Raw genomic sequence first — 27,181 nt, forward strand, 5'->3', positions numbered from 1 at the left:
TAAGAAGTTTTTGGTATATTACCATTAAAAATGTATTTTTTCATATATAGCATTTTAATTGCCAAAGTTGTAATCCCATCTTTTATAAAATGTACAGTTAAACCTAAAAGTGTACTTACAGAATTCTTCCACGTATTGAGAAGTTTTATCATCATCATCTAATTATTTTCTTTTAAAAACCTGCACTCAGGACAAATAAAACACTATTTTATCTTTCAGTTTTCTGGTACTGTTTACTTCTGAAAGTTATACTATTTTCAGTCTTTTATTTCTAATAAACTATGCTTCTGTTAATACATTATGGGTTAAATGGGGTATAACAACTAACTTAGCTAATATTTCTGATATTCTATTAGAATGTTTATCCCAGATTAATCCATTTACATGTGAACTTTCATTTTTTAAATTCAAATATTTTTGTTTTGCTGTAATACATAAAATTTACCATTTAACTTTTTAAAATTGTGGTAAAATGTAACATAAATATATTATTTGAAGCATTTTTATATCTACAATGCAGTGGCATTGGTAAACTCACATTGTTATGCAGATCATCACTACTGTCCATTTCCAGAGCTTTTTTCATCTTCTAAAACTGAAACTCTTTACCCCTTAAACAATAAGTTGGCCAGGCCTGTAATCCTATCACTTTGGGAGGCTGAGGCAGGCAGATTGCGTGAACCTAGGAGTTGGAGAACAGCTTGGGCACCATGATAAAACCCTGTTTCTACAAAAAAAAAAAATTACAAACATTCATCAGACATGGTGGTGCACACCTGTAGGCCCAACTACTCGGGAGACTAAGATGGGAGAATTGATTGAACCCAGGAGGTTGAGGCTGCTGTCAGCCATGATCATGCCACTGCACTCCAGCCTGAGCAACAGAGCAAGATCCTGTCTCAAACAAAAAAAAATAAGAAACAAAAACCAGTAACTTGCTTTTCTCCCTTCCTCATAGCTTTTGTCAACCAACATTCTCCTTTGTTTCTGAATTTAACTACTCTAGATACTTCATGTGAGTTGAGTCATAACAATATTTATCCATTGATGTTTGGCATATTTCACTTGGCATAATGCCTTCAAAGTTCATTTATTCTGTAATATGTGTCAGAATTTCCTATCTTTTTAAGGCTGAATAATATTCCATTGTATGTGTATACATTTTGTCTGTTCATTTGTTGCTGGACATTTTGGTTGTTTCAACCTTTTGGCTATTGTGAATAATGCTGCTTTGAACATTAGTGTACAAATACCTGTTTGAATCCCTCCTTTGAATTTTTTTTTGGGTATATACCCAGAGTGGAATTCTGAATCATATGGTAACTCTGTGTTTAATTTCTTGAGGAACCATCATACTGTTTTCCATCGTGGCTGCACCATTTTACCTTCCCTGCAGCAGTACACAAGATTTGGGTCAGTTTTTAAAATGCTGAATTTTCTTTTCATCATGTAGTTGAGATACCCTGAAGACCTAAGGGCTGTGTTCAGTAGATATTAAAAGAAATCATATATTAATACTGGAACCAAGTTCTATAAAAGATTGAATATTTTTCTTCTGTAATACTTTTTTTAATTCAAAACTAATGCATGTTCAGTAAAGAACATTTGGCAAACATAGGAAGATTCTAGAAAATTTATAAAAATCTCCTGGAATTCATCACCCAGAGATGCTCATTGTTAACATTCAATATATCTGTCTTTCTTATAGAACAAAATCATACATATTAATTTGTTATTTACATCAAATCAAGATTATACTATACTGTTGTATCCTGCTTTTTATGTCATGAACCTTTTCCTATGTCATTACAGTTCTTCGAAAACATAGCTTTAATGGCCATAAAATTTATTTAACCATTTGCTTATTAAGGCATCCAGTTGTTATTAACAATCTGTATTGTTAAGACATTTTAAAGAATGCTGCCCAGCATTCTTCAAAACATCAAAGACAGAAAATGCATCTGATAGTTACCTTGTATTTTGAAGATCTTTGACTGCATCTTTGACTAAATCTGATAGTTGCCTTATATTATAAAACCTTTGAAAAAGATAAAATAATCTGTTTAAACTGATGATGTGGTGGACTAATTTTGTTGTGAGGGTTGGGGGTTTAATGGGGTCATGGGCGGTTATTATAACCAAATATTAAAAGTAGAAAAATTGATAGATTTTTTAAATAGACATCTCTAAACTGTTACCATTTGGTTTCTTCTTTTTTCGGAATAATTAGTTTTAAGTAATTTTAAGTTATTTAATATTCTGTAATAGAGAAATATTCAAACTTTCTGATCTTTATGACTTTATATTAAAATTATATAATAAATATAAAACTGTCTAGTACAATTATGAGAAGAATGGTGAAAGCTCATCGTTTTAACCACATGAAAATAGTGGGGTTCCCATAGATTATCTACCTTGTGTAATACTGCACAGAAAAAGCCATGATGAGTACCCAGGTCTCCTGACTATAAGTGCTGTTTCCTCCAGTGTGCTGCCTTGGTAAGCTAATCAATGTCTAGGTTCCTAAATTCACCTATATATTCAGACCCTCAGTATACTCTATCAGCACCTCTGGTTGAAAGAGTTAGAACTAATTCATTCTTAATTAACTGTCCAAACAGGTGGCAGAATCTAACATTATTGACTGTTTTATTACAATTTTGTATACATGTAAAAGCATTAGGAACTTCATTAAATTTTTGTCTGAAACAACCATGTTAAGTATGCCTTTAAAACTACAGTTATTTAGATGTCATTCAAAAAGACTGATAGAGAATATGTAGAAAATTATATATATACTATGTGTGTGTGTGTGTATATATATATATATATAAAATTAGTATGGGTGTTGAAAATGTAACAATGTTTCTGAATCTTTTACATTTTTTTCCTAATGTCCTTAGACATAATTTTTGTTCATTAACTTGGCTCTTTTGTTAAGTTTAGTCATGTTGTATCTGTGACTTTATCTTTGAAGGAAAAAAAATATAAATTAAGAAAATTTACTTTAGCACCACTAAAGTGAGGTTTTATTCTGTGATTATTTGTCAGAATTTTGAAGGTAAAATTATCTAAACTACTTAAACTTGGTGTATGAGAATTGAATAAACACTGTTTGCATCTCAATTCTAGGTTCTGCAGTTTTAAAAGAAAAGAGAAGGCATCGATTACATAAGTTCTTGTGTCTCAGAGTTGGAAAACCAATGAGGAAAACATTTGTATCTCAAGCAAGTGCTACAATGCAACAGTATGCACAGAGAGATAAGAAACATGAATATTGGTTTGCTGTGCCACAAGAAAGGTAAAAAACCCATACGACACCTTGACACCTTGAGAACATTGTTGAGATTCTTTGAACTAAAATTATTTTGTGTGTCAAAATACCAATGATAAACTATTGAAACATAGTTTATGATTAAAAGCAGACAATTAGTCTATTTGAAACCATTTTACCCCTACTTTATAATTTTCCCCATTTTTAATTGCGTTCCCTTTTGTAGTTCATTATTTAAAAATGTGAACAAATATCCAGTTTGGGTAGTAAAGAAACTTGAGATACCTTGGAGCAAGAAGATTCATCAAAATATTCTTTGATATAGCTCCTTCCTGAAGGCAGCTAATGGTGTATAATTCCTTTATATTAAAAATTCCTCAAATATTCATTAAATACCTTCTATATACATGACACCAAGTTAGCTGCTAAAAGGATGTAGTGGCCTTCACAATATTTGTATGTACCCTTTGCACAATTAAATTTTTCATCATAAGTTTTAAGCGGTTGTAAAAGATGTCTATTATACTATCTTGTCAATTTTTACATTTTAAGTAAATACTGTTACTTATACCCAGTAGAATTGAAACATAACAACCTTCCCTGTACTATTATTCACTTAAAATTACTTTAACAGTTAGACATTGCATCATTACTTTTTCTCTTTAAACTTGCATTTCCATAATACCACCTCACACAAACTCATTATAAGGTACTATATTTTTACCCCATATTATAGTTCTTTGCAACAAACTACATATACTTAACACATTTACATATCTGTATGTGTGTATATTGAAATTGCATTTATTTTAACATTTTCTGTGACTTGCAAAAATAGTAAAGGGTTTAAGGTTTTAGGCTACCTGCAAGCCAACAACTTAGTCTGCCTCCATTTGGTGCTTGCTGGGAGAAAGCGCAAACATCTATACAATAGCAGTAATCAGCACATCAGCAATTGTGTGATTTCTCTGTACCTCCTTTCCCACAAAGGATGTGAAGAAAGCCAAGTGACAGCTGCACATACCTGGGGTTATTTTACAGAAGAGGAACCATAAGTTTAGGGAACCTGAATTTTTATAATGGACAGTCAGCATGGTTACCCTTTGCTACACAGTGAGATACTATCTCTACTTTCTGAGATAATGCTACACTAACATACTTGAAAAGATACTGCTGAGCAAAGGTATTACACATAAAAAGTAAAATATCATAGGAAATGCCTGTCTTAAGGAGATAGATAGAGCTTTTCTATATCCATTGATAGATTAATATGTTTCATTGAAAGGATGAGATGGGACTCAGCATCAGTTCTGCCTCTCCCTTTTATTTTTCTTTATAAGTACTGAGAAGCTTTGTTCTTAGAAAAGTCAGTGAGACTGAAGAGAGTTTCATTTTAATAATGTCATTCAATTATTTAAACTTGTTTCTATATAATTCCAAAAAATCATTTTTGTCACAATATTGTTAGTGATCATCAGTGAACAACTCCATTGAAAACTCCTTCAGTTTTGTGGAAATCAATTAATGAGAAACAACCTGACATACAGAAGGACTTATTACCCAGTCTTTATAGTTGTTCCCTGTCTCAACACCAATCTTGGGCAGCCTAGAAGTTTTTCTGTAGGGCATATCCCATTGTAAATTCTGAATAGGTGAAGATATGCCCTTCTTTTATAAATTAGAAAAAGTGCTTTAGTGAAAGCAGGTAACAGGAAATTTGTAACATCGCTTGACCATACTGTTTTTAGGCAGATTATTATGAGGAAAGAGTAACAAATGGAAATTGGAGATACGCAAATTGATTCCCTTAGCACCATCTTACATGTTTGTGTACCTCTTGGAAAATCTTTATATGTTGCTTTGGAAGACTACAGCTTTTAGGCATAAAATGATAATGCTCTTTTCCCTCTTCCCACTCCACCATATATAGAGTAAGTACAATGTGTGTCTTCCACAACATTGGCTTAATCTTAAAATATTATTTGCATAATTTATGAATACCTGAAAGGGACAGAGCCTGATATCCAAATGTTCCAGTGATGTTGAAATCACTACAATGAGAAATGTAACTATAGTTAAAATGGACATAAAAATTTAGTTTTTCTCATTATTCTTGGTTTTATTTTAATGTTTACATGGAATTCCCTATTTTAATATTCATTCTTGTATCTTGGTTAATATTCATTACAAATCAGTATTATTAGGATTCTAATCTTTATTGTAGACATAAAACTTAGGAAAACTGCATAGATAGAAATTGATAAAAAGATAAGATGTTACATTGAAAGAAAAAATGTAGCACCGTTTAAATGTGTTAGCTGCCACATAAAGAATGGCAATTTTAAAAATTATTATATTGAAAATATAATTTCTAGAACCATGGTTATTAACTGGTATATGTTAGCTGAAAGTTATATAATCAATTTTCAAAAACATGTTAATTAAAACCAATAAAACATAGATATTTGGAATGTGTGTGTGACTCTCAAATACGTTTATCAGGGAATGTAACAACTAGCTTTACACTAGTAAACAAAACATTGGAAAGAGGAACCAGAGATTTCTAAGATTAGATCATCTGTCTCTCAACACTGTATGTTCCTAGTATCATTTAAAATTTAAGGACATTACATTTCTATTAACTTGGAAAATTCTATATAATGTCTCAAAATAGGCCATTAATAAATTGTTTACTTGTATTTTAGATCATTAGATTATTGTAGGAATGAGGTCAAAGTTGTGTATCTAATTTCCTTTTCCATCACTAGTGTCTTTAAAGAAGAAAAGCATTTTTATATACAGCATCTGAACTAGTCAAAAACATTCCAAGGAAAATCTTAATTTGGTTTTCTAAAGAACAACCTGACAGAATATAGCCAAATAAAATTTTTAAGTTAATGCCTTCCTGATAGTAGACCTTTTATATTAATATAAAACAATATATTTTGTGTATATTTTAAGTCTTCAAGATTTATCAAGATATTTTACAAATATAATTTTGTAATTCTGGCAGCACAGAATACTAGGTATATTAATAGTCACTTCTCCTAACAGGACAGATCACTTGTATGCCTTCTTCATTCAGTGGAGTCCAGAAATATATGCAGAAGATACTGGCGAATATACCAGAGAACCTGGATTTATAGTAGTAAAAAAGATTGAGGAGTCAGAAACAATTGAGGATTCTAGTAATCAAGCAGCAGCCAGAGAATGGGAGGTAAGGAGAAAAATATGAAGATTTTAGTCATCTTTTTAGTTTGTATGAATTTATAGCTTTATGGTAGTACAAAGTATAAGTGATGTTTGCACAAAAGAAGAATTTTTTTAAAGGTGAGGTTCACTATCCGTGTTTATTTGTGGGTGTTGAATGAATCTGAATAGTGACTTTAATACTATGTTTGTCATTCTGCTTTTGCTTTAAAATACTAGAAAACCCACCAGCAGTAAAATGACTTTTATTGAGTGTATTATAGAATATTTAGCTTAGGAAAGATTAACATTATGGCAAAGAAGGAAATAATTTTAATTTTGCTGTTATATTAATTTTCGTAAAACATCGATTTCACATCTGATTTGTTTTAATTTCATCTCCTTCATGGAGGAGGTACGGCAGTCATTTAACACATCTGTGCATAGTATTTGCATAGTATCTATACAAATTACTACTCCTTTCTAGGTTTCAGACCTAAGCATTACCTTGACTTAAATTTTTCAATAATAATTTTAAGGAAATCAGCGGGTGCTAATTTTATAAAGTGGTAGAAATTTTATGTGCTCAAATTTACTGAACTTGTTTAAATGGTCAAAGTAATACTAACAAACTTTTTGTAACTCCTCTTAGATATATCTTAAGATTATATGTTACATTTTACATGCTTTATCTTATAAGGTTGGTAGGGTGGCAATATCTGTTGGTGTTGCCTAGATTAGTCTCTTCTTGATGCATTAGAAAATATAGAGCAGATGCTAAAATGTGATAAATGTAATCAAATTTTGTTATTCATTGGGTGTTGATGTTTGTGGCTGTTAATGTGATATGAATGTATCTTGCGTGCACTTAACATGTATAGTAATTGAAGGTATACATGGCTTGTCTTTTGTTTAAAATGCAAGCCGATTTGGAATGTGTCTAATTTCATTCTGTGTAGTATATACAGCATCAGTTTCTACTGTGACTCCATTATAAGGGAGGGAAAGAAGAACATATTGACCATGTATTTTGGGTTATTTTAATACTTAAACCAGTATTATCAATCTTCATACCAGCTTTATTCATAATGGCCTCAAATTGGAAAGTCCCATTAGCAGGAGAATGGATGAATACACTTTTGAATACTTAGAGAATTCCAAATAACAATGAAAAAGGTCTACTGGTACAGGCAACGACATGGATGCATCTTACAAATAATATGTTCAGTAAAAGAAGCCTGACACATGAGCATATACTATGTAATTTCATTTACACGAAGTTCAAAAGGGCAAAACTAGTCAGAAATCCATCACACTACTAGATACTGGGCTGTGACAGGGTGGGTCAGGGACAGGAGGGATCTTTATTGCGTTCTGGGGATGTTCTATATGTTACTCTCGGTGGTGGTTACTTGAGTGATTACATATGTAAAATATATATATAATATATAATACATATGTAATACATATACATATTTTATATATATATATTATATATACATATATGTCCCTGAGCTTTGTTTTTAAGATTAGCTTTAGAAGATACTTAAAATAGCCCAGGTGATCAAAGATATGTACGTAACTAAGGCAGCAACAGTTGAAGGTAGAGTGGAAGGTGATGAAATAAAGTTAGAAGAAAAGGTATTAGCTAGCTAATTACACAGGATTCAGTGACAACCTGGTAACCATAAAGTTACCTCCAGCTTGGGTGGCAAGGTGGATGGCAGAATTGTCAGTCACGAACGGGAATTGAGAGCTTTCTCTCCATTGGGGTTGGAGTACTTAACTTTGGAAATAAGAGATTATTGACTATTTTGATTCAAAGGAACTGTCTCAGTTTCTGTGCAAGACTCTGCAGGTTATAATTTCTAAAGGAAAAATAAATGTCTCCTCACCAGTCCTTTGACCAGAATTGGTGCAATTCAAAAGAAAATGGAAGATACAAAAATAATTTTGGAAACTCCTTGCTACATTGTCTGAAAATATTACCGCAGTATCTAGTATGGTAGCACTAGCCATATGTGGCTATTGAGTACTTGAAATGCATCTAATGCCACTAAGGGACTGCATTTTTAGTTTTAATTATTAATTAAAAACGGATACTTGGTTCCATTATTGGACAATTTTTAAATATATTAGGAATAACTTAGATATATGATCTACTTTTTCAACTGTAAATTTCATGAAATCTAAATATGATCTAAATCAGTCTAAATCTAATTAAGGTCACGTATTTCCTATGAAAATTTAGTGCCTGAATTGAGATGTGCTGTAGTGTAAAATATTCTACTTCCTATAGCCACTAGCCACATGTAACCATTGAGCATTTAAAATGTGGCCAGTTTCAATTGAAATGAGCTGTAGTATGAAATACACAATGGATTTTAATGACTTAGAATGGAAAGAAAAAAGAATGTAAACATCTTGTTTGTTTATACTGATTAATGTTGAAGTGATAATTTTGAATACATTAGGTTAAATAAACTATTAATACAATTAATTTCACTTTTTTAATGTGGTGTCTAGAAAATTTACAATTGTATCTTACATTATATTGCTTTTGTACAGTGCAGGTCTATGCCTCATGATTACTAAGTGCCTAAAAAAATGTTTGTTAAACTAGGGTGGATCACGAGGTCAGGAGTTTGAGACCAGCCTGGCCAATATGGTAAAACCCTGTCTCTACTAAAAATACAAAAATTAGCTGGGCGTGGTAGCATGTGCCTGTAGTCCCAGTTGCTCAGGAGGCTGAGGCAGGAGAATCACTTGAACCTGGGAGGCAGAGATTGCAGTGAGCCAAGATCACGCTGCTGCCCTCCAGCCTGGGCAACAGAGTGAGACTCCGTCTCAAAAAAAAAATAAAATAAAATAAAAATGTTTGTTAAACTAATGAGTACTTGTTTAAGTGAAAGAGTAATTTTAAATGTTAACATGATTTATTCTAAAACAGGAAGAATTTGGTTAAAGCCCTTTTATAAAACAGTAGTACTTCAGAATGTGCCGTGATGTTTTTTATTTTTTTGTTCTACAAAGGAATGGAGAATAGGTGCCCTAGAATTTAGGATGAACTTGTTATGGCTACCAACTTGGGCATCAGTTAGATTTAAACTAACACCTCTGCTCACTGTTATTCTGCTTTAGTGATACTTAAAAAAGATCTTTATTATCCCTGACTGTTACTCAAGCAGAAATATATTGCTAGCCAGAAGTGTATACTTTGACTGGGGAAGTTTGTATATGATAAATTTGGTAAACTTATTGTTTACTTTTTTCTCCCTTTCCCTGTGTAAGGGTCATAAGGCAGGGATTTGTCAATTTCATACACTATTATAGCTTCAGAACTAAGAATTGTATAGGCATATAGTTCATTCTCAATATTTATTAATGGATAAACTTGGGCATAGATTAAAATTAAGGTATAAAGCTTCTAATCTTTCAAGATTGCTCTATTTCCTGAAATAAGTTCTTACATCGGTTGTAGTAAATATTTTTTCATAAAGCCATAGATTCTGGACATTTTAACTAATAGTCCACAGTCTGTCATTTATATATTTTTTTGTTCTGTTTAAACATATTCAGTGAAAGGGAATTTATTACCTCAAAGGGCAATACTTCACATTTTAGGACAGCTCTGTTAGAAAGTTATTTGTTAGAATAAGCTTAAGGAAACAAGAAACATTTTCTATTTACTGCGATAGTGTGAAAATGTTTGTTGTCTTCCCTTTTAATCTTGTTTCAGAATTATTTTCCCTAGTACTTCAACTGTTTAACTTTATGAACTCTATTCAGATCTTATATTATTCCTATCAGTACCCTAAAATATGTTAAAAGAATTCATAAACTATGGCACCCCAAATTACTAAAATGTACACTTGGGATAGCAGGAAAAATTCCGTAATATTTTTAAAAATTTTAATTTCCAAATGTGAACATTGAAGGTCAGTCCTATTGAAGACAGACAGAAACGTATATTTACTAAGAAAAAGAAAATTTAGCCAAATTTTAAGGTGGTCAGGAGTAGAAGTTCCTAATGATAAATCAGTTCCTAAGTATTTGGATAAAGGAAGGACCTGAGAAATACTATTCTTACTACTCACGATGTATAAAGGACTGAATTTCCTCTTTTTGTAGTGTCACTTTTTATGCCACATGATAAAGAGTACTTTGGTGTGGGCCAGGCGTGGTGGCTCATGCCTGTAATCCCAGCACTTTGGGAGGCCGAAGCAGGTGGATCACGAGGTCAGGAGCTCGAGACCATCCTGGCTAACACGATGAAACCCTGCTCTACTAAAAATACAAAAAAATTAGCCAGGCGTGGTGGCGGGCGCCTCTAGTCATAGCTACTCGGAAGGCTGAGGCAGGAGAATGGCGTGAACCCGGGAGGTGGAGCGTGCAGTGAGCCAAGATCATGCCACTGCACTGTAGCCTGGGTGACAGAACGAGACTCCACCTCAAAAACAAACAAACAAAAAAAAGGAGCTATGCCTGAATTAATTGCATCAACATGGCTGCTTTTGATAAGAAAGCATGTTTTTAAACAATCAAGGCACAAAATGATTAAAGAAACCTTTCTTCATAATGAACCAAACTTATGTTTTTGGTGTGATACCCAAATAAAAGAAATATGCATTATGATTTTTGCTTTTGGGGATCTGATAACCTTATTTTATAACCGAGAAGGAACTACTTATTACAGTCTTTCCCCTGATTTCTGCCAGTATTCAACACAGGAAGTCAATAAGTATATGCAGTGTTGTGAAGATACTGTTTGATGTGGGGCTTTGCAGTTCTGTGAAAAATACTACTTTCTGTTTTTTGATACAGATTTTTTTATGCCTTTTCACTGAAAAGGGAAGTGCTCTAATGGCATTTTAACAAATTGTCAGGCAAGTCCTGAGGTGAAGATGAGGCAGAATGCCTATTGACATCTGCTATTTCGTGATGATCGCACTTTTGTTCAATAAATATACAAAAATAAAAGATTAATAGTAAAACAAATTCACATGTACCATTCAGCTTCATTAGCTTATTTCTTCTGTGTCCCTCCTTTTCTCCAATTGTTCATAGTTATTCAAATGTCATAAAAATATTTAGAATACATGTAATATGTACAGTATGTATTTTTACAATTTGTCTTTTGAGTCACGATCCAACTAAGTTCTCAAATATTGCAGTTAGCTAAAATATCTCTTAAGTCTCTCTAAATGTAGGTTCATCCTTCATTGCTTTGCTTTGCTTTTTTATTTCAGTTTTTAAGAAATCAGATTTTTTTTCTGTAGAATGTCACACAGTCTGGAATTTGCTGTTTGCATCCCCATAGTGTCTATTAACGTGTTATTCTACCAGTTGAATGATTGATAGATCTAGAGCAATACATTTAAGTATAGATTATCATCCTTATTTTACAGATAATTTCTTTTTTTATTTTTTCTTTATTTTATTTTTTTGAGATAGAGTCTCCCTCTGTTGCTCAGGGTGGAGTGCAGTGGTGCGATCTTGGCTCACTGCAAGCTCTGCCTTCTGGATTCATGCCATTCTCCTGCCTCAGCTTCCCGAGCAGCTGGGACTACAGGCGCCCACCACCATGCCCAGCTAATTTTTTTGTATTTTTAGTAGAGACGGAGTTTCATCGTGTTAGCCAGGATGGTCTCAATCTCCTGCTCTCATGATCCGCCTGCCTCAGCCTCCCAAAGTGCTGAGATTACAGGCGTCAGCCACCGCGTCTGGCCCAGATAATTTCTTTAAGCTGGTTTTTTATTTGGCTAAAATTCTCATAGTGGTTAATCACTAATTCAGAGCCTATACCTTTTCCACCATACCAAGTAGTCAACATTGGCAGAACCTTTGCATCATGATGGGGAGCTTTCAAACATATCATTGCCAAGGTCACAAATCAGACCAATTAAATCAGAATAATTGGGGCTAGGACCTAGTTATCAGTGTTGTTTAAAGCTACCTAGGTAATTACATTGTGCAGTCAAGGTGGGAAAACTAGTATACCACCATGCCACAACTTCAGGTGTTGTGTTAAACATATACAATATTAAGACTGGAAGATTCTTTAGACTATATTGATTATAATATAGATCAGCTTTTGAGTTCCCGTCATGCAAGTTATATGAAATATTTTTCATATTCCTTTCATCTGGGCTGCTGCATCAAAAACATAAATTTGGTTCACTATGGAGAAAGGTTTGTTTAATCATTTTGTGCCTTGATTTTTAAGAAAACATATTTTCTCCTCAGTGGCAGCCATGCAGATACAATTAGTGTTGTCATAGCTCCCTTACATACCACAGGACTTCCATCATATTGTGTACTCAGAGATGCTACAAGGAGAGGAAAATCAAAAAACATACCAGGCTGTAAGTCAATAATCTTTGAACTTTGTCTTCTTCAACTTTGTCCATCAAATACCCTTTAAAATTTAATGTATTTGGCAAGTGCCTAAGGATCCAGTAGTATAGCTTAAAGGAGTGACCACCACAATAAGCTCAGATTCAGGTAAAACTTTTCATTCAGCTTTATAATTTATTTGTTGTAATATAAAGATGAATTTGGAATTTCTTATCATGAAGTCAAAATGGTAATACTGTAAGTTGACTCACTTTTATCCTGCCATCATTTATCATGAGACATTACATACCCCTGGACAATATCAGCATCCACCCCAAGTACCAACTTCAAGAGGCTGTATACTAGAATTTTCTGAAAGTCAAGGATTCATTGTGTCACATGTTCAGTATGCCAGTCTTGCTGCTTGACCACACAGGCCTCAAAGGTGGAGCTTTTTATGCTAACATTGCTTTTTGGTTCCTTTCCTATGGATTGACTTTTCCAGTCCTTTTGGGATAAAAGCTGGCAGGGAAAGCTTTCCAAAATTTTTCATCTCTAATTTTATACCACATGTACTTCAGTATCTTTCATACTCCAAACCTAATTAAAATATCCAGTTCTCCTAGGATGATAAATAAAAACAACTAAGAAACTGGTTTTATTAAATCAGCTTTACTTGATTTACTTAGTCTCCCACACATTTACTTGATTAAATTTTAAGAATGAATTTACTAAGATTATGTGTTGATAGGGTGTGCAACAGTATTTTTCATTCTTAAAATGATTCATATTTGAATAAAATTGCTCTGGCTTCCCTCTTGCTTCTCACCTTTGCCAAAATATTGATAAAAAGACATTCTGTACAATTTTGGGGTTTTGAAACAACTTGTGTATTTTTAAAGGTACATGACATTAGTCACATTTTCTCAATAATTAAAATTTAGGTTATTTAAGTATAAATGTAAATATGTTAACTACTTACTATATAAACCTCTATACCATTATTCAAAATATGTTAGAATCTGCCTCTCAGCTTAGTTTTTAAAATAATTTATAGTCTTTCCATTTTGACTTCAGTATTTAGTGCTGTCCATTTTAATTATATAAGTGTAAAATATGTAACCCGTTCTTAGCATTGTAAGCCATAACATTTATCACATTATGTCATTGTTGGATTTGGTTTTTCACTACTATGTGGTGATTGCCTTGTGGAGCCAGTTCTGTTTTCACAGCTGTCATTAAGTAGAGTTATGGTCAAGATCATTCATTAGGTTTCCCAGAAAACTTCTACAGCCGTGGTTATTGCTGCAACTTTTAAGAAACACCTTATCAGGAGACTTCCCTTGTTTGGTTAATATTTTATTTCCTAAGCTGACAGGCAGTGAGTATTCTGGTGTTCATTTTATTAAACATATGTTTTTTATTATTATTAAGGTACAAGTAACACCAAAATTAAAACTGAGTTAATATATTAAACACACAAAACCCTCATGATCTCTTCTCAGTCTAGCCAGCAAAATCCACATAGAATTAATTTTGTCCAAAAGTGAAGGAATTCTTTGTGTCTAAAGTCACTACATTGAGAAATCACATTTCTCAGATAAAGGGAATTTTTTTAAGTATTCTTTTTTTAATACTGATCGAATAGTCAAATAATATTACCAATTATAACTCCAGAAGAAATTTAATAAATCTGAAAAAGAAATCAGAAGGATTAAACACTTAATTAGAATTTATTAGTTGATAGGTACTGACTTTCATAATACGGTCATGCAGCACATAATGACATTTTGGTTGGTCCCCTGAGATTATAATGGAGCTGTCTCTTAGTGATGTCATAGCATCATAGTACAATGCATTACCCTCTCTATGTTTAGATATATTTTGATACACAAATCCTTATCACTGTGTTACAGTCACCTATAGTATTCAGTACAGTAACGTGCTATATGTTATGGCCTAGAAGTAATAGGCCATACCGTATAACCTAGTTATATGGTAGACTATTGCATTTAGGTTTATGTAAGTACACACTGTGATGTTCACAAAACGAAATTGCTTAAAGATGCATTTCTCAGAACATATCCCTGTCATTATGTGGTATATGACTATATTTCTGTGTTGAGAACCTGTATAGTTATTTATATGTTTTATAGACTATTTATATGTTTTCTTTTATTAGCATTTGGCACCCAGGTTTTATGCCTAATATGGTCTGTTTTGACTACTGATTATGTTATCTTAAAGTTGTTATCGACCTCAGGAGAGTTTTGAACTAGTGTTTTGCTTTCTCTGTTAAAAATATTCTTCAATTGCTAGCCCAAAGTTATGAGCTATAACATTTCAATTAAAAATCTTTATCTAGGCCAGGCGTGGTGGCTCACACCTGTAATCCCAGCGTTTTGGAAGGTCAAGGCATGCAGATCACCTGAGGTCAGGAGTTCGAGACCAGCCTGGCCAATATGGTGAAACCCCATCTCTATTAAAAATACAAAAATTAGGCCAGGTGCAGTGGCTTATGCCTCTAATCCCAGCACTTTGGGAGGCCGAGGCGGGCGGATCATGAGGTCAGGAGATTGAGACCATCCTGGCTAACACGGTGAAACCCCGTCTCTACTAAGAATATAAAAAATAATAGCCAGGTGTGGTGGTGGATGCCTGTAGTCCCAGCTACTTAGGAGGCTGAGGCAGGAGAATGGCATGAACCCAGGAGGCGAAGCTTGCAGTGAGCCGAGATCATGCCACTGCACTCCAGCCTGGGTGACAGAGCAAGACTCTGTCTCAAAAAAAAAAAAAAAGAAATACAAAAATTAGCCGGGTGTGGTGGTGCACACCTGTGATAGGACTCTGAGGCAGGATAATCACTTGAACCCAGGAGGCAGAGGTTACAGTGAGCAGAGATCACATCATTGCACTTCAGCCTGCGCAACAGAGCAATACTGCATCTCAAAAAAAAAAAAAAAAAACCCTCTAATACAGACTGTCAGAAGAGGCAGGATGTATGGGTGACAGACTAGTTTATGATTTTAAATATTAAAATTCTAAAATATTACTTTATTTTTAAATTTATTATTATTTTTTGAGAAAGGGTCTTGCTGTGTTGCCCAGGCTGGAATGCAATGGCACACTCACAGCTCACTGCATCCTCGAACTCCTGGGCTCAAGAGGTCCTCCTGCCTCATCTTCCTCAGTAGATGGGACTACAGGCATGTGCCACCTCATCCAGCCAATTTTTTTTTATTTTGTAGAGATAGAGTCTTGCTGTGTTGCCCAGGCTGGTCTCAATCTTCTAGGCTCAAGTAATCCTCCTGCCTCAGCCTCCCAAAGCACTGGGATTACAGCCACCTCACCTGGCATAAAATAATAAATAGTGAGTAGGGTAAATTATACATTATAGCTTCTATCATACCATTCCCAACTCAAATAGGAAGAGATATAAGGTAATTTAATAACTTCAGTTCGAATAAAGTAAAGGAAAAGGATTATTAAATTGAATATCTGAATTATGAGAACAGATTATGTTCAACTTGTAAACTGGTAGTGTTTTCAAAAGTGCTTTGTTTGATATCCCATCATGTTATAATAATAACAATTGACATCTGCTTCAAACTCTTGGATATCTAGGCAAATTTAAATGACTTAGCAATATGTGTTGTAAATACTACAAAAACAGAAAGGGCAAGAAGGAGACTTACTGAGCTCATTTTATGTTTGCCTGACACTGTATTTATTAATTTGGATGACTTCGAGAAACAGAAAACCACACTCAGAATAGCTTAAACCTGTTGTTTCTCGAAGTGTAGTTCCCAGACCATCAGCAGCAGCAGCACGTGGGAATTTGTTAGAAATGCAAATTCTCAGACCCCATTTGAGTCTGATTAATTGGAAACCGTTGTTGGAGCCCAGCACTCTGGTATAACAAATACTCCAGGTGATTTTGATGCTGGCTAAAACTTGAAAGCCACTGATTTAGGTCTCTAATGACTAATTCTGTCCAGAGATGAGAGCCAGCCTCCTCAGAAACACATGGCTGGAAGGATACCTGAGCAAAATCAAGGCCACTTTAGGAAGGAGGTGTAAGGGTGGATATTGAATAGGCAACCAACAGAATAGACTATGCCATGCTTGGTGGTTTTTGGTTTTGTTTTTAATACCTCATTTAAACCTCATTTTGGAACACACATCATATTTGTTATTTTACAAAATGTAGCTGGAAGTTATGACAAGCTTTCAAAATGCTGCTTCCGCCACCACCACCACCACCAAATTATATAATATTGCTGATGGTTGTTAGGAGAGTCTGTGATGGAGGGGTGGAGTGTGACCACAATGCATTGTATGTAGAAGAGAACTTTAAGCCTGGTGTGAAGATAATGATGGTGTGCCTATGAGGGACTGTGGGAGAGATTTTAGGGTAAATGTAGTGGGGCTGAATGAGAGGAATAGGGGAAATGGCTGGTATGTGGGGGAGGTAGGGTGTTACTGTGGGGTGTGCTGTGCCCTGTGTGAGAGCATGCTGGAATGTGGAGGAAGGAGATGGGAGTGGGGTTTTGGTTGGGATGCAGTATTGCGTGTTAGAAAGGTAGTGTGTGTGTGAAAAGCTGGCATCATGTGTACATACAACAAAGTGAAGTGGAAGGAGCTGCTTTACCTTAAAATGGAAGAAATTTTCAAATGTATCATCATGATACTGATACTCTAATTAAAACTGAATTCTAGATAGTTTTAGTTTATATATATTTGTAGTTTATATTTAATCTTTAAAAAATTCACTTCTTTGCTTATATTCAAAATATCACTGGTTAGTGAAGTATATGTAGGCATAGTGAATATAACTACCTTTTCAAGAAATTAGATGTTAGAAAACGCAATTTGAAAACAGACTGTAACAGGCAAAGGAATTTTCAGGTCACTTTGAAGATTTGTGTAGGATTTATTTGTAGCACATTGGCTTGGTTTTTACATAGTCATTCTGTAAAATTTTAGGGTGGAAGAGTCCACAAAAGGCATCTTATTGCTTAAAAAATGTTCACATAAAAGATAGAATTTTATAGTACTGTTAGCTGTAAGTAAGGAACATAATTTTATGACTATATGAACAAACAACAAAATGTTCATTAAAATCATTCATGTGCTTTGAGAGACTCTGGAAATTATATTTACTACTTTTTTGTTACTGGGTTACTTTTAGTATATTTCTTCATGTACTGATGTTTGGAAATATAGGCTCTGTATCTTTAAAGTTTTGAGCCCTTTCTTTGCACATTTGGGTACAGTGCAACCAAACTTAAGCATGGGAAATTCTCTCTTCCCTCCCCAGCTTTACAGCCTCCACTCAGGACTATCATTGCTATGGATACTACTTAGTGATTAGCTCTCTCTCTTGTCAATCAAATCTTTGTCTCTAGCAAACTGTTTTGTCACTGTAGTAAGGCTCTAGTGCTGGAAATTTATCTTTGACAGAGGAAGAATGCTTTTGAAAACAGGTCTTACGTGATTTTATGTAACTTAATTTGCCCTGGAAAGGAAATGTCTCGTCTCTGGTATGGGAAAAAAGGGAGAAGACATCAACCAATTAATCATAAATACACTCTGGTAAATCTTAGTCAATTATTTTAATTTGTATATATACTAGTCTTTTCATGGTGACATTATGAAAAATTATACAATTTCTGAAAGTTTAAGCATAGAGGATATTTATAGAATGCAAAATTTTATGATTGTACAAAGTACCTTGAAGTTGTTTCTGTTAATTCCGAGTATCTTCAAAAAGGGAAATTAATAAGGGACTGTAATTTTGTTTCATATTAAGTGTTTTGTATGTTCTACACCAACAGGAAGATACCAAATCTTAATTGCTGCCTTAATGTTTTTTATTTTAGCTTAACTTTGTAGAAAAATATTCAGAATTTTCTCTTGCTTGAAAATAAATTGAATAGAACAGAGTAAATTAATTATTGACTGGATCTCAAGCCAGATTCTTTTATAATATTGTTTATTTAAGGGTATAATTTTAAGAATCTGACTAAAAGGTTTTTTAAGCTATTCAAAAAGTTTTCAGGCATTGCTACCTAATACAAATCTTTAAATGATATCCTAGTAAGGAAATTCAGTCAACCATACTGTTGTAAGAATTTGATTTATGTTTCTGTATGTGTACATTGTTATAAAATGTATTGTCCATTGCTCTTTCTGTGGTAATTTGGGATTATATTTTGCTTATGAATGTTTATTTTATTTTTACTATAATTGTAGATGATTTAAAATCCAATAAGGACGTTGGAAGATGCCCCCAAAGCAGCTTGCCTCCCTTAAATGTTAAGTGTGTCAAAATATTAAAATTTTAATAGGTGTTATTTTTAATTGTAATTTCAAAATTCATTTATATGTTACATCCGCACAGAGGGGTTTAGGCACCTGAAGTGATTGAATTTTTAAAATTTGTGATTAGATTTACCAGATAAATCAGTTAACACCGTTGTTTTTTTTTAAACCAAGAACAATGAAGCTATTCATACATTTTTTTGATTTGAAATTTGAATAATCATTTATTCTTAGTTTGCAAAGACTTCAATACAGTTTATTACAAATACAAGCAAAATAAATTGTGGGTATTCTGAAATTTATAGGTCAATCTAATTAATGTGTATCAAACACTTACACTTATTACAGTCACCACGTCCAAGTCCTGTTCATTCTTTATTTTTATTTTTATTTTTGAGACAGGGTCTCACCTTGTCACCCAGATTGGAATGCATTGGCGGGATTTTGGCTCACTTCAACTTCCGCCTCCTGGGCTCAAGTGATCTTCCTGCCTCAGCCTCCCAGGTAGCTGGGACTGCAAGCATGCACCACCACGACCCACTAATTTTTTTGTATTTTTTATAGAGACTAGGTTTCACCTTGTTGCCCAGGCTGGACTTGAACTCCTGAGCTCAGCTCAGGAGATCTACCCGCCTCGGCCTCCCATAGTGTTAGGATTCCAGGCCACTGCACCCAGCCAAGTTCTGTTCATTCTTATGGGAGGCTATATAATTTTGTCAGATACTTTATTTCATGCCTGAGCAAGAATGCTTCCTACTCATTGGTCATTAGCTCTGCCCATACGTATATGTTATTTAATTGAACCCTCACAGTAACCCTGAAAGTTTAGTAGAATTATTTCCCATTTTGAAGACTAGTTGAAGCCTGGAGTGGTCACTGAACTAAGTTGTCATGTAGTACAGAGACAGCTTGACCCTAGCACATGTTGTAGTTCACCAGGATGACTTTGAAGTTTTTCTGAAATAGTACAATATGATGTGTTTTGATGTGTAGACAAGCTGAAGTCCCAGTTTTCTAGTTGTTTTCTTTGCTTTAAAGCAGATATTCTAGGAGCTGTAGGGCAGGCAGCTCTTAAGAAAATTGGGATGTAAAGGATTAGCAGTTCTTTTACCTGCTTTGTAGATTGAGATCCCTGTAAGATTTTGCCTGACAAGGGGCTCTTATGCTTTTAAACTGAAAAAAAAAAAAAAAAAAAAAAAAAATTCTAAGAGAATAACCAGTATTTCAGAGCAAATGAAATTTGACTTTTTGGAGTTTGTAATGTGTAGCTTTTTAGAATTCTTCGTCTTTACCCAACAAATAATATGGCCATATTATTACTACCTCTGTAAGAGAGATTATCACTGAGGTATCTATAGATACCTTGACAATTTTCCAAATGCCTATGTATATAGTATCACGTGACCTTACAGTAACCCTGTGTGTTAACCAGATTGTTTTGTTTTATAAATGAGTTAATTTACATCTCAAATACATTAATAACTAATAAGTAGCATACACTTGTAACCAAATACATGGCATGAAATTCACCTTTTGCCAGTTAGCTTCGATGAGAACCATATTGATCAAGCATGCTTAAGTTTTGTTATCTTTTATTTTTTTAAAGGCCGTTTTATAGTTTATTCTGATAACTTAAACTTTAATCATTCATTTATTTGAAGCTATTCATGTATTTGGTATATTCATGTGCCATACTCTACCTTGTTAGTGTCTGTCAATAAATTGTAATTTACTTGAAATTATAAGCCCATTTTATAATAAGGATTTAGTCTTAAAGTCACAAGTCATTAAATAGCATCATTGTTTTATTACCTTTATCAGTAGTCACTAATTTCATCACCATTTTCTTAGTTTAGGCCATCATATATGAACAGACTTTTTTTAAGTTTAGGCTTTCATATATGAAAACACAGGAGAAAAGTTTGTATGTCGAATTATTTGCATCTGTTCAAGAATTAGCCGACAGGTGGATTTTTAGGAAGAGCTAATTTAAATGTAAAAATCTTTCCAGTGACTTCAGCATGAGATAATAACTATAATGATAAAAATAATTACTTGTACTGACAGTGTATACCAAATATTGTTCTAAACACTTAATATGAGTTACCTTATTTAATCCTCACAACCCTGTGGAATATTACTTCATCATCTCCATTTTACAAGTGAAAAAACAGGGACATAGCAATCATACTACAACTAGTGCAAGTCAGAGCTGATTTTTTAAGCTAGGCGTTCTGGCTCTAGCTGATGCCCTTAAACTCTTTGCCATACTTGCCCTCAAAAATCTTCAGAATATAACAAGAGGAAGAGAATTATTTATTTCGTATATTTAATGTATCAGAACCTATTTTATATATACTTTATACATATTATTTATTTCTCATAAAATGTACAAGCATTTCCACTTGAAGAATCAGAAATGGAGATTTCTGGTTGAGGCTCCCTAAGTTCACCAAACTAATAAAAATCAGAATCAAAATTAAGGTAGCAGTCTAAAACCAAAGCCAGTATTCTTCAATATTATGCTGCCTATCTATAGTAGATAGTCATAAGACATTTATTAACCAGTATTTATGTATGTCTTATGGAAGTGAAACATCTTCTGCTCTCCAGTCACAACCTAGTTGAAAAAAGTATACACATATATTCAATGTAGACTATTTTTTCTTAATTTATTTGACTCAATTGTTTTTTATTTTTCATTTAAAGAAATCTAATAGCATAGGGGGCTTTCCAGTGAAGACCAGAAAACCTGCTAGATAAATTCTAAGAGAGCTGTAACACTGACTCAGTAGTTGAAAAGCATATATCTTATGTATACAAGTTATGAGGCATAATAGTAAAATGAACATCTGTGATGTACCACTACCCAATATTAGAACTAGAACATCACTAATGTAGCTGCATCTGTCTGTGTGTTTTTTCTCATCTCATCTTATGTCACCCTCATATTGGTAACTACCTCTCTGGATTTTTGGTTTTATTATCCCCCTAACTTTTTAAAATTATAATAGATTTAATTTTTTAGATCAGTATTAGGTTTACAGAAAAACTGAATGGAAGGTATAATTTCCGTATACTCTCTTTTCCCCAAAACATGGTTTTCCCTGTTATTCACATATGACATTAGTGTGATGTATGTTACAGTGTATGAACTAATATTGATATATTGTCATGCAGAGTCTATGGTTTACATTAGGGTTCATTCTTTGAGTTGTATATTCTGTGGGTTTTGACAAGTGTATAATGACATGTATCTAGTTGTAGAATCACATGGTATAATTTTACTGCCCTAAAAATTCCCTGTGCCGCAGCTATTTATCACTCATTCCCTTCCAGTGAACGCCTGGCACCCACCGGTCTTTCCACTGTTTTGCGTTTTGTGTCATATAGTTGGAATCATACAGTATGTAGCCTTTTCAAATTGGCTTCTTTCACTTAGCAATTTTTTTTTTTTAATTGGAAACAGGCTTTATTAGAAAGAAGCAACTTCTGAGATCAGTTTTCATGTTTTAGCCTGTTTTCCTATTGAGTGAACTCAGATCTGGTGAGCCAGCTCCTTACCAGGCTACTGAAAGGACATAGGGAATCAGCCTCCAGGGCTGCCCTGCGCAGTCGGCATAGGCATCCATTGCCCTGACCAACTGGAAGTACAGGCCCACCCCAAAGCAGCTAACTTCTTGCTTTCCAGCACTGGAGTAGTTAGTGAGTCTACCTCTGCCTTCACAATTTTCCAGTGGTCAGATACCAGTCCACTGTGTCTCCCTGGCTAGTAGAATGAACATAAAACTCTCTAAGTAGTACTGCTGAAGCCTCTCTCTCTTAACTAAGGTGAAGGGGCAGATATTCTTTCTCTCTCCATTCTAGGGATGAGAGTCAAAGAACAACTGTTTCCAAATAAACCTTCCTAACAAATTCTCTTTTGACTCTTTTATAGCCTCAATATGAGGGTGATTTTGAACACCTACTTAGAAATTTTTGAATAGTGAAATAATGAACTCTTTGAAATAAAATCTTTGTTTTTTCTTTATAGAAACCGAACATAGGATATTTCTAAAGACTTTGACAGTTGGTTTTCAACTTTGGCTGGATATGAGAATCACTGGAGTAGCCTATGCCTTGCCTGCACCCTGAGCAGTTAAATCAGTCTCTGGAGGTTGGCTCTCTAGGTGATTCTAATCTACAATCAAGGTTGAGAACCACTGCTTATGTAGAAACCAAGGCTTTGAAAGCTGAAACAATTACATTGGGTGATTAAACGTAATTTCCAGGCTGCGCGCGGTGGCTCACGCCTGTAATCCCAGCACCCTGGGAGGCCGAAGCAGGTGGATCACAAGGTCAGGAGATCGAGACCATCCTGGCCAACATGGCGAAACCCTGCTCTACTAAAAATACAAAAAATTAGCCGGGTGTGGTGGCACGTGCCTGTAGTCCCAGGCACTCAGGAGGCTGAGGCAAGAGAATCACTTGAACCCAGGAGGTGGAGGTTGCTTAGCAATTTTCATTTAAGACTCCTTCATGTCTTTTTGGCTTGACAGCTCATTTCTTTTTATTGCTGAATAATATTCTATTTTATGGTTTTATCCACTTCTTTACCCATTCACCTGGTAAAGGACATTTTGCTTTCTTCCACCTTTTGGCACTTACGAAAAGAAACTATTACAAACTTTTAGATGTAGATTTTGTGTGGACATAAGTTTTCAACTCATAAATGCCAAGTAACATGATTACTCTATCCTATATTAAGGGTGTGTTTGCTAGGCCAGTGTGGTGACACATGCCTGCAATGTCAACACTTTAGGAGGCTGAAGTGGGAGGAGTTTGAGATCAGCCAGAGCAACATAGTAAGACCTTGTCTCTAAAAAAAACAATGAGAACTCATGGACACAGGAAGGGGAACATCACACTCCAGGGACTGTTGTGGGGTGGGGGGAGTGGGGAGGGACAGCATTAGAAGATATACCTAATGCTAAATGACGAGTTAATGGGTGCAGCAAAACAACATGGCACATGGATACATATGTAACAAACCTGCACATTGTGCACATGTACCCTAAAACCTAAAGTATAATAATAAAAAAATAAAAATAAAAATAAAAAAAAAGAAAAAGAAAAAAGATAAGAAACAAAGAAAGTAAAAAGAAAAGAAAGAAAGAAAAAGAAACTGCCAAACTGTCTTTCATCTGGCTGTACCCATTTTGCATGGCATCCACAACAAATGTTCTCCTGTTCTCCACATCCCTGCTGACATTTGCTGTTGTCAGTGCTTTGGATTTTAGCTTTTATTTAAATAGATGTGTAGTGATATCTCTATCTTATTTTAATTTGCATTTCACTGGTGACATATCATAGTGAGCATCCTTTCATAGTCTTATTTTCCATTTGTGTATCTTCTTTAATGAGATGTTTATTCATATCTTTTGTCCATATTTTAATCAGGTTGTTTGATATCTTATTGTTATGTTTTACATAAACATAGAGATAGAACAGACCATTTGGTCTCTTTCCTTCCTATCTGTATTCCTTCATAAATTTTGGATAACAGTCCTTTATCATTTATATATGTTGCAGAGATTTTCTCCTAGTCTGTAGCTTGTCTTTTTCATTCTCTTGACAGTGTCTTTCACACAGTAGAAATTTTTAATTTTAGTGAAATTCAACTTAATAATTTTCTTTTTCATGGATTGTACTTGTGGTATTTTATCTAAAAATGCACCTTCAGACTTAAGGTCACCAAGATTTTTTTCCTGTGTTATTTTCTAGGAGATTCATAGTTTTGTGTTTTCCTCTGTAGTCCATTTGGTATAAAGACTTTGTCTCAATTGACTGTTCTGCAGGTGGATATCCAGTTGTTCCAATACTATTGGGGTAAAGACCATTATCTCTCCTCTGAATTGTCTTTACTCCTTTGTTAAAAGTCAGTTGACCTTATTTATGTGGGATATTTCTGAGTATTTTATTGTGTATCATTGATCTATTTGTCAGTTCTTTGCCAAAACCATGATGTATTGATTACTGTAGCTTTATAGTATAATAAGTCTTGAAGTTGAGTAGTGTCAATCTTCCAACTTTGTTCTTTTTCTTCATTGCTATCTTGGCTATTCTGTGTCTTTGCATATAAACTTTTTCTATAAATTTTAGAATCAATTTGCCTGTATCTACAAAATAACCTGGTAGAATTTTGATTGAAATTGTATTGGATCTATACATCAAGTTGGGAAGAACTGACAGCTTGACAATATTGAGCCTTCCTATCTATGAATGTGGGATATGTATTTAAATCTTTTATTCGTCACAGTTTTCTACTTTTTTTCACGTAGATCTCTATGTATTTTGTTAGAATTATATGCATTTCATTTACATTATGCTAATATAAATGGTATTCTTTTTAACTTTCAAATTCCAAGTTTTCATTGCTGATATATAGAAAGAACATTGACTTTTGCATATTAATCTTGCACTCTGAAAGCCTGCCATGATCACTTATTCCAGTAGAGTTTTGGTTGATTCTTTGGGATTTTTTATACCAACAATCATGTCATCTGCTAACAAAGACAGTTTTATCTCTTTCTTTCCTATTTATATAACTTTAATTTTCTTTAAATTTAATTTATATAACTTTGTCTTATTGCATTAGCTAGGACTTCCTGCATAATGTCAGGTAAGAGTACTGACAAGAGATATCCTTTTCTTGCTCCCAGTCTTAGTGTGAAAGGGTCTTGTTTCTCACTATTATGTGTTGTATTAACTGGATTTTTTTAATACATGTTCTTTATCCGGTTGAGGGAGTTCTTCTTTATTCCTAACTTCCTGAGCATTTTTATTAGTGCTGGATTTTGACTAGTGCTTTTTTTGTATCTGTTGATAAGATCACATGATTTTTCTTCTTTACCATGTTGATGTAGTAGATTACATCAATTGATTTTCAAGGTTGTACCAGTCTTACGTAGGTGGGATAAGTTCTACTTGGTCGTTGTGTATAATTCTGTACACTTGTACATTGCTTAATTCAGTTTGCTAGTGTTTTGTTGAGAATTTTTGCATGTATATTAATGAGAGATAATTGCCTGTAGTTTTTCTTTCTTGTAAAGTTTTTATTTCTATTAGAGTAATGCTGTCCTCACAGAATTAGTTAAGAAGTATTCCCTCTGCTTCTGTTTTCTGGAAGAGATTGTGGAGAGTTTGTATAATTTCTTCGTAAATGTTTGGTAGTATTCATCAGTGAGTCTATCTGGGCCTTGTGCTTTCTGTTTTAGGAGGTTATTAATTATTGATTAATTATTTAAATACATATCTTTCTTTCTTTTTTTGAGTTGGAGTTTTGCTATGTTGCCTGGGCTGGTCTTGAACTCATAGGCTCAAGTGATCCTCTCACCTCAGCCTCCTGAGTAGCTGAGATAATAGGCATGCATTACCTGTTTCTTCTTGTGTGACTTTTGGTGGTTTGTGTCTTTCAAGGAATTGGTTTGCTTTATCTAGATTATCAAATTAATGAGTGTACAGTTTATAGTATTTCTTCATTATTCTTTTAGTATCCACAGGATCAGTAATGATGGCCCCTCTTCATTTCTGATATTTATTCTCTCACTCTCTTCTGTCCTGGCTAGGGGTAGAGGTTTATCAATTTTATTGACCTTTTGAAAGATTACAAAACTGGTTTCTGGTTCCATTGCTGTTTTTCTATTGATTTTTTTTTTTTTTTTTTTTTTTTTTTTTTTTGAGACGGAGTCTTGCTCTGTCGCCCAGGCTGGAGTGCAGTGGCGCAATCTCGGCTCACTGCAAGCTCCGCCTCCCGGGTTCACGCCATTCTCCTGCCTCAGCCTCTCCGAGTAGCTGGGACTACAGGCGCCCGCCACCACGCCCGGCTAATTTTTTGTATTTTTAGTAGAGACGGGGTTTCACCATGGTCTCGATCTCCTGACCTCGTGATCCGCCCGCCTCGGCCTCCCAAAGTGCTGGGATTACAAGCGTGAGCCACCGCGCCCGGCCTTTTGTTTTTAATCTATTGATTTCTGCTCTAATTTTATTTTCCTGTGCTTCAGATTTAATTTGATTCCA

At 34.2% G+C, this 27,181-nt stretch overlaps 1 protein-coding gene and 1 non-coding gene across 19 annotated transcripts in view; one reads left to right on the forward strand and one right to left on the reverse strand.

Annotated features, from left to right (window-relative positions):
* The window catches only part of OXR1 (oxidation resistance 1), a 490,018-nt gene that overhangs the window by 443,702 nt on the left and 19,135 nt on the right, over positions 1-27,181 (forward strand). For 16 of the 18 annotated variants that reach the window (XM_063642917.1, XM_055287029.2, XM_055287030.2 and 13 more), the window contains 2 exons: positions 3,133-3,301; positions 6,329-6,491. In XM_063642917.1, the coding sequence (XP_063498987.1) occupies positions 3,133-3,301; positions 6,329-6,491 (332 nt within the window). Of the gene's footprint in view, positions 1-3,132; positions 3,302-6,328; positions 6,492-18,122; positions 18,395-27,181 lie in introns of those variants that run through there. The other 2 variants (XM_055287040.2, XM_055287041.2) reach the window with 2 other exon arrangements.
* LOC129487058 (U7 small nuclear RNA) lies at positions 21,848-21,909 on the reverse strand. Its single transcript, XR_008659186.1, has one exon. It is a non-coding gene; the product is annotated as a U7 small nuclear RNA (small nuclear RNA).

The sequence above is a fragment of the Symphalangus syndactylus genome, chromosome 7 (genome assembly GCF_028878055.3).
Source record: "Symphalangus syndactylus isolate Jambi chromosome 7, NHGRI_mSymSyn1-v2.1_pri, whole genome shotgun sequence".
NCBI lineage: Eukaryota > Metazoa > Chordata > Mammalia > Primates > Hylobatidae > Symphalangus > Symphalangus syndactylus.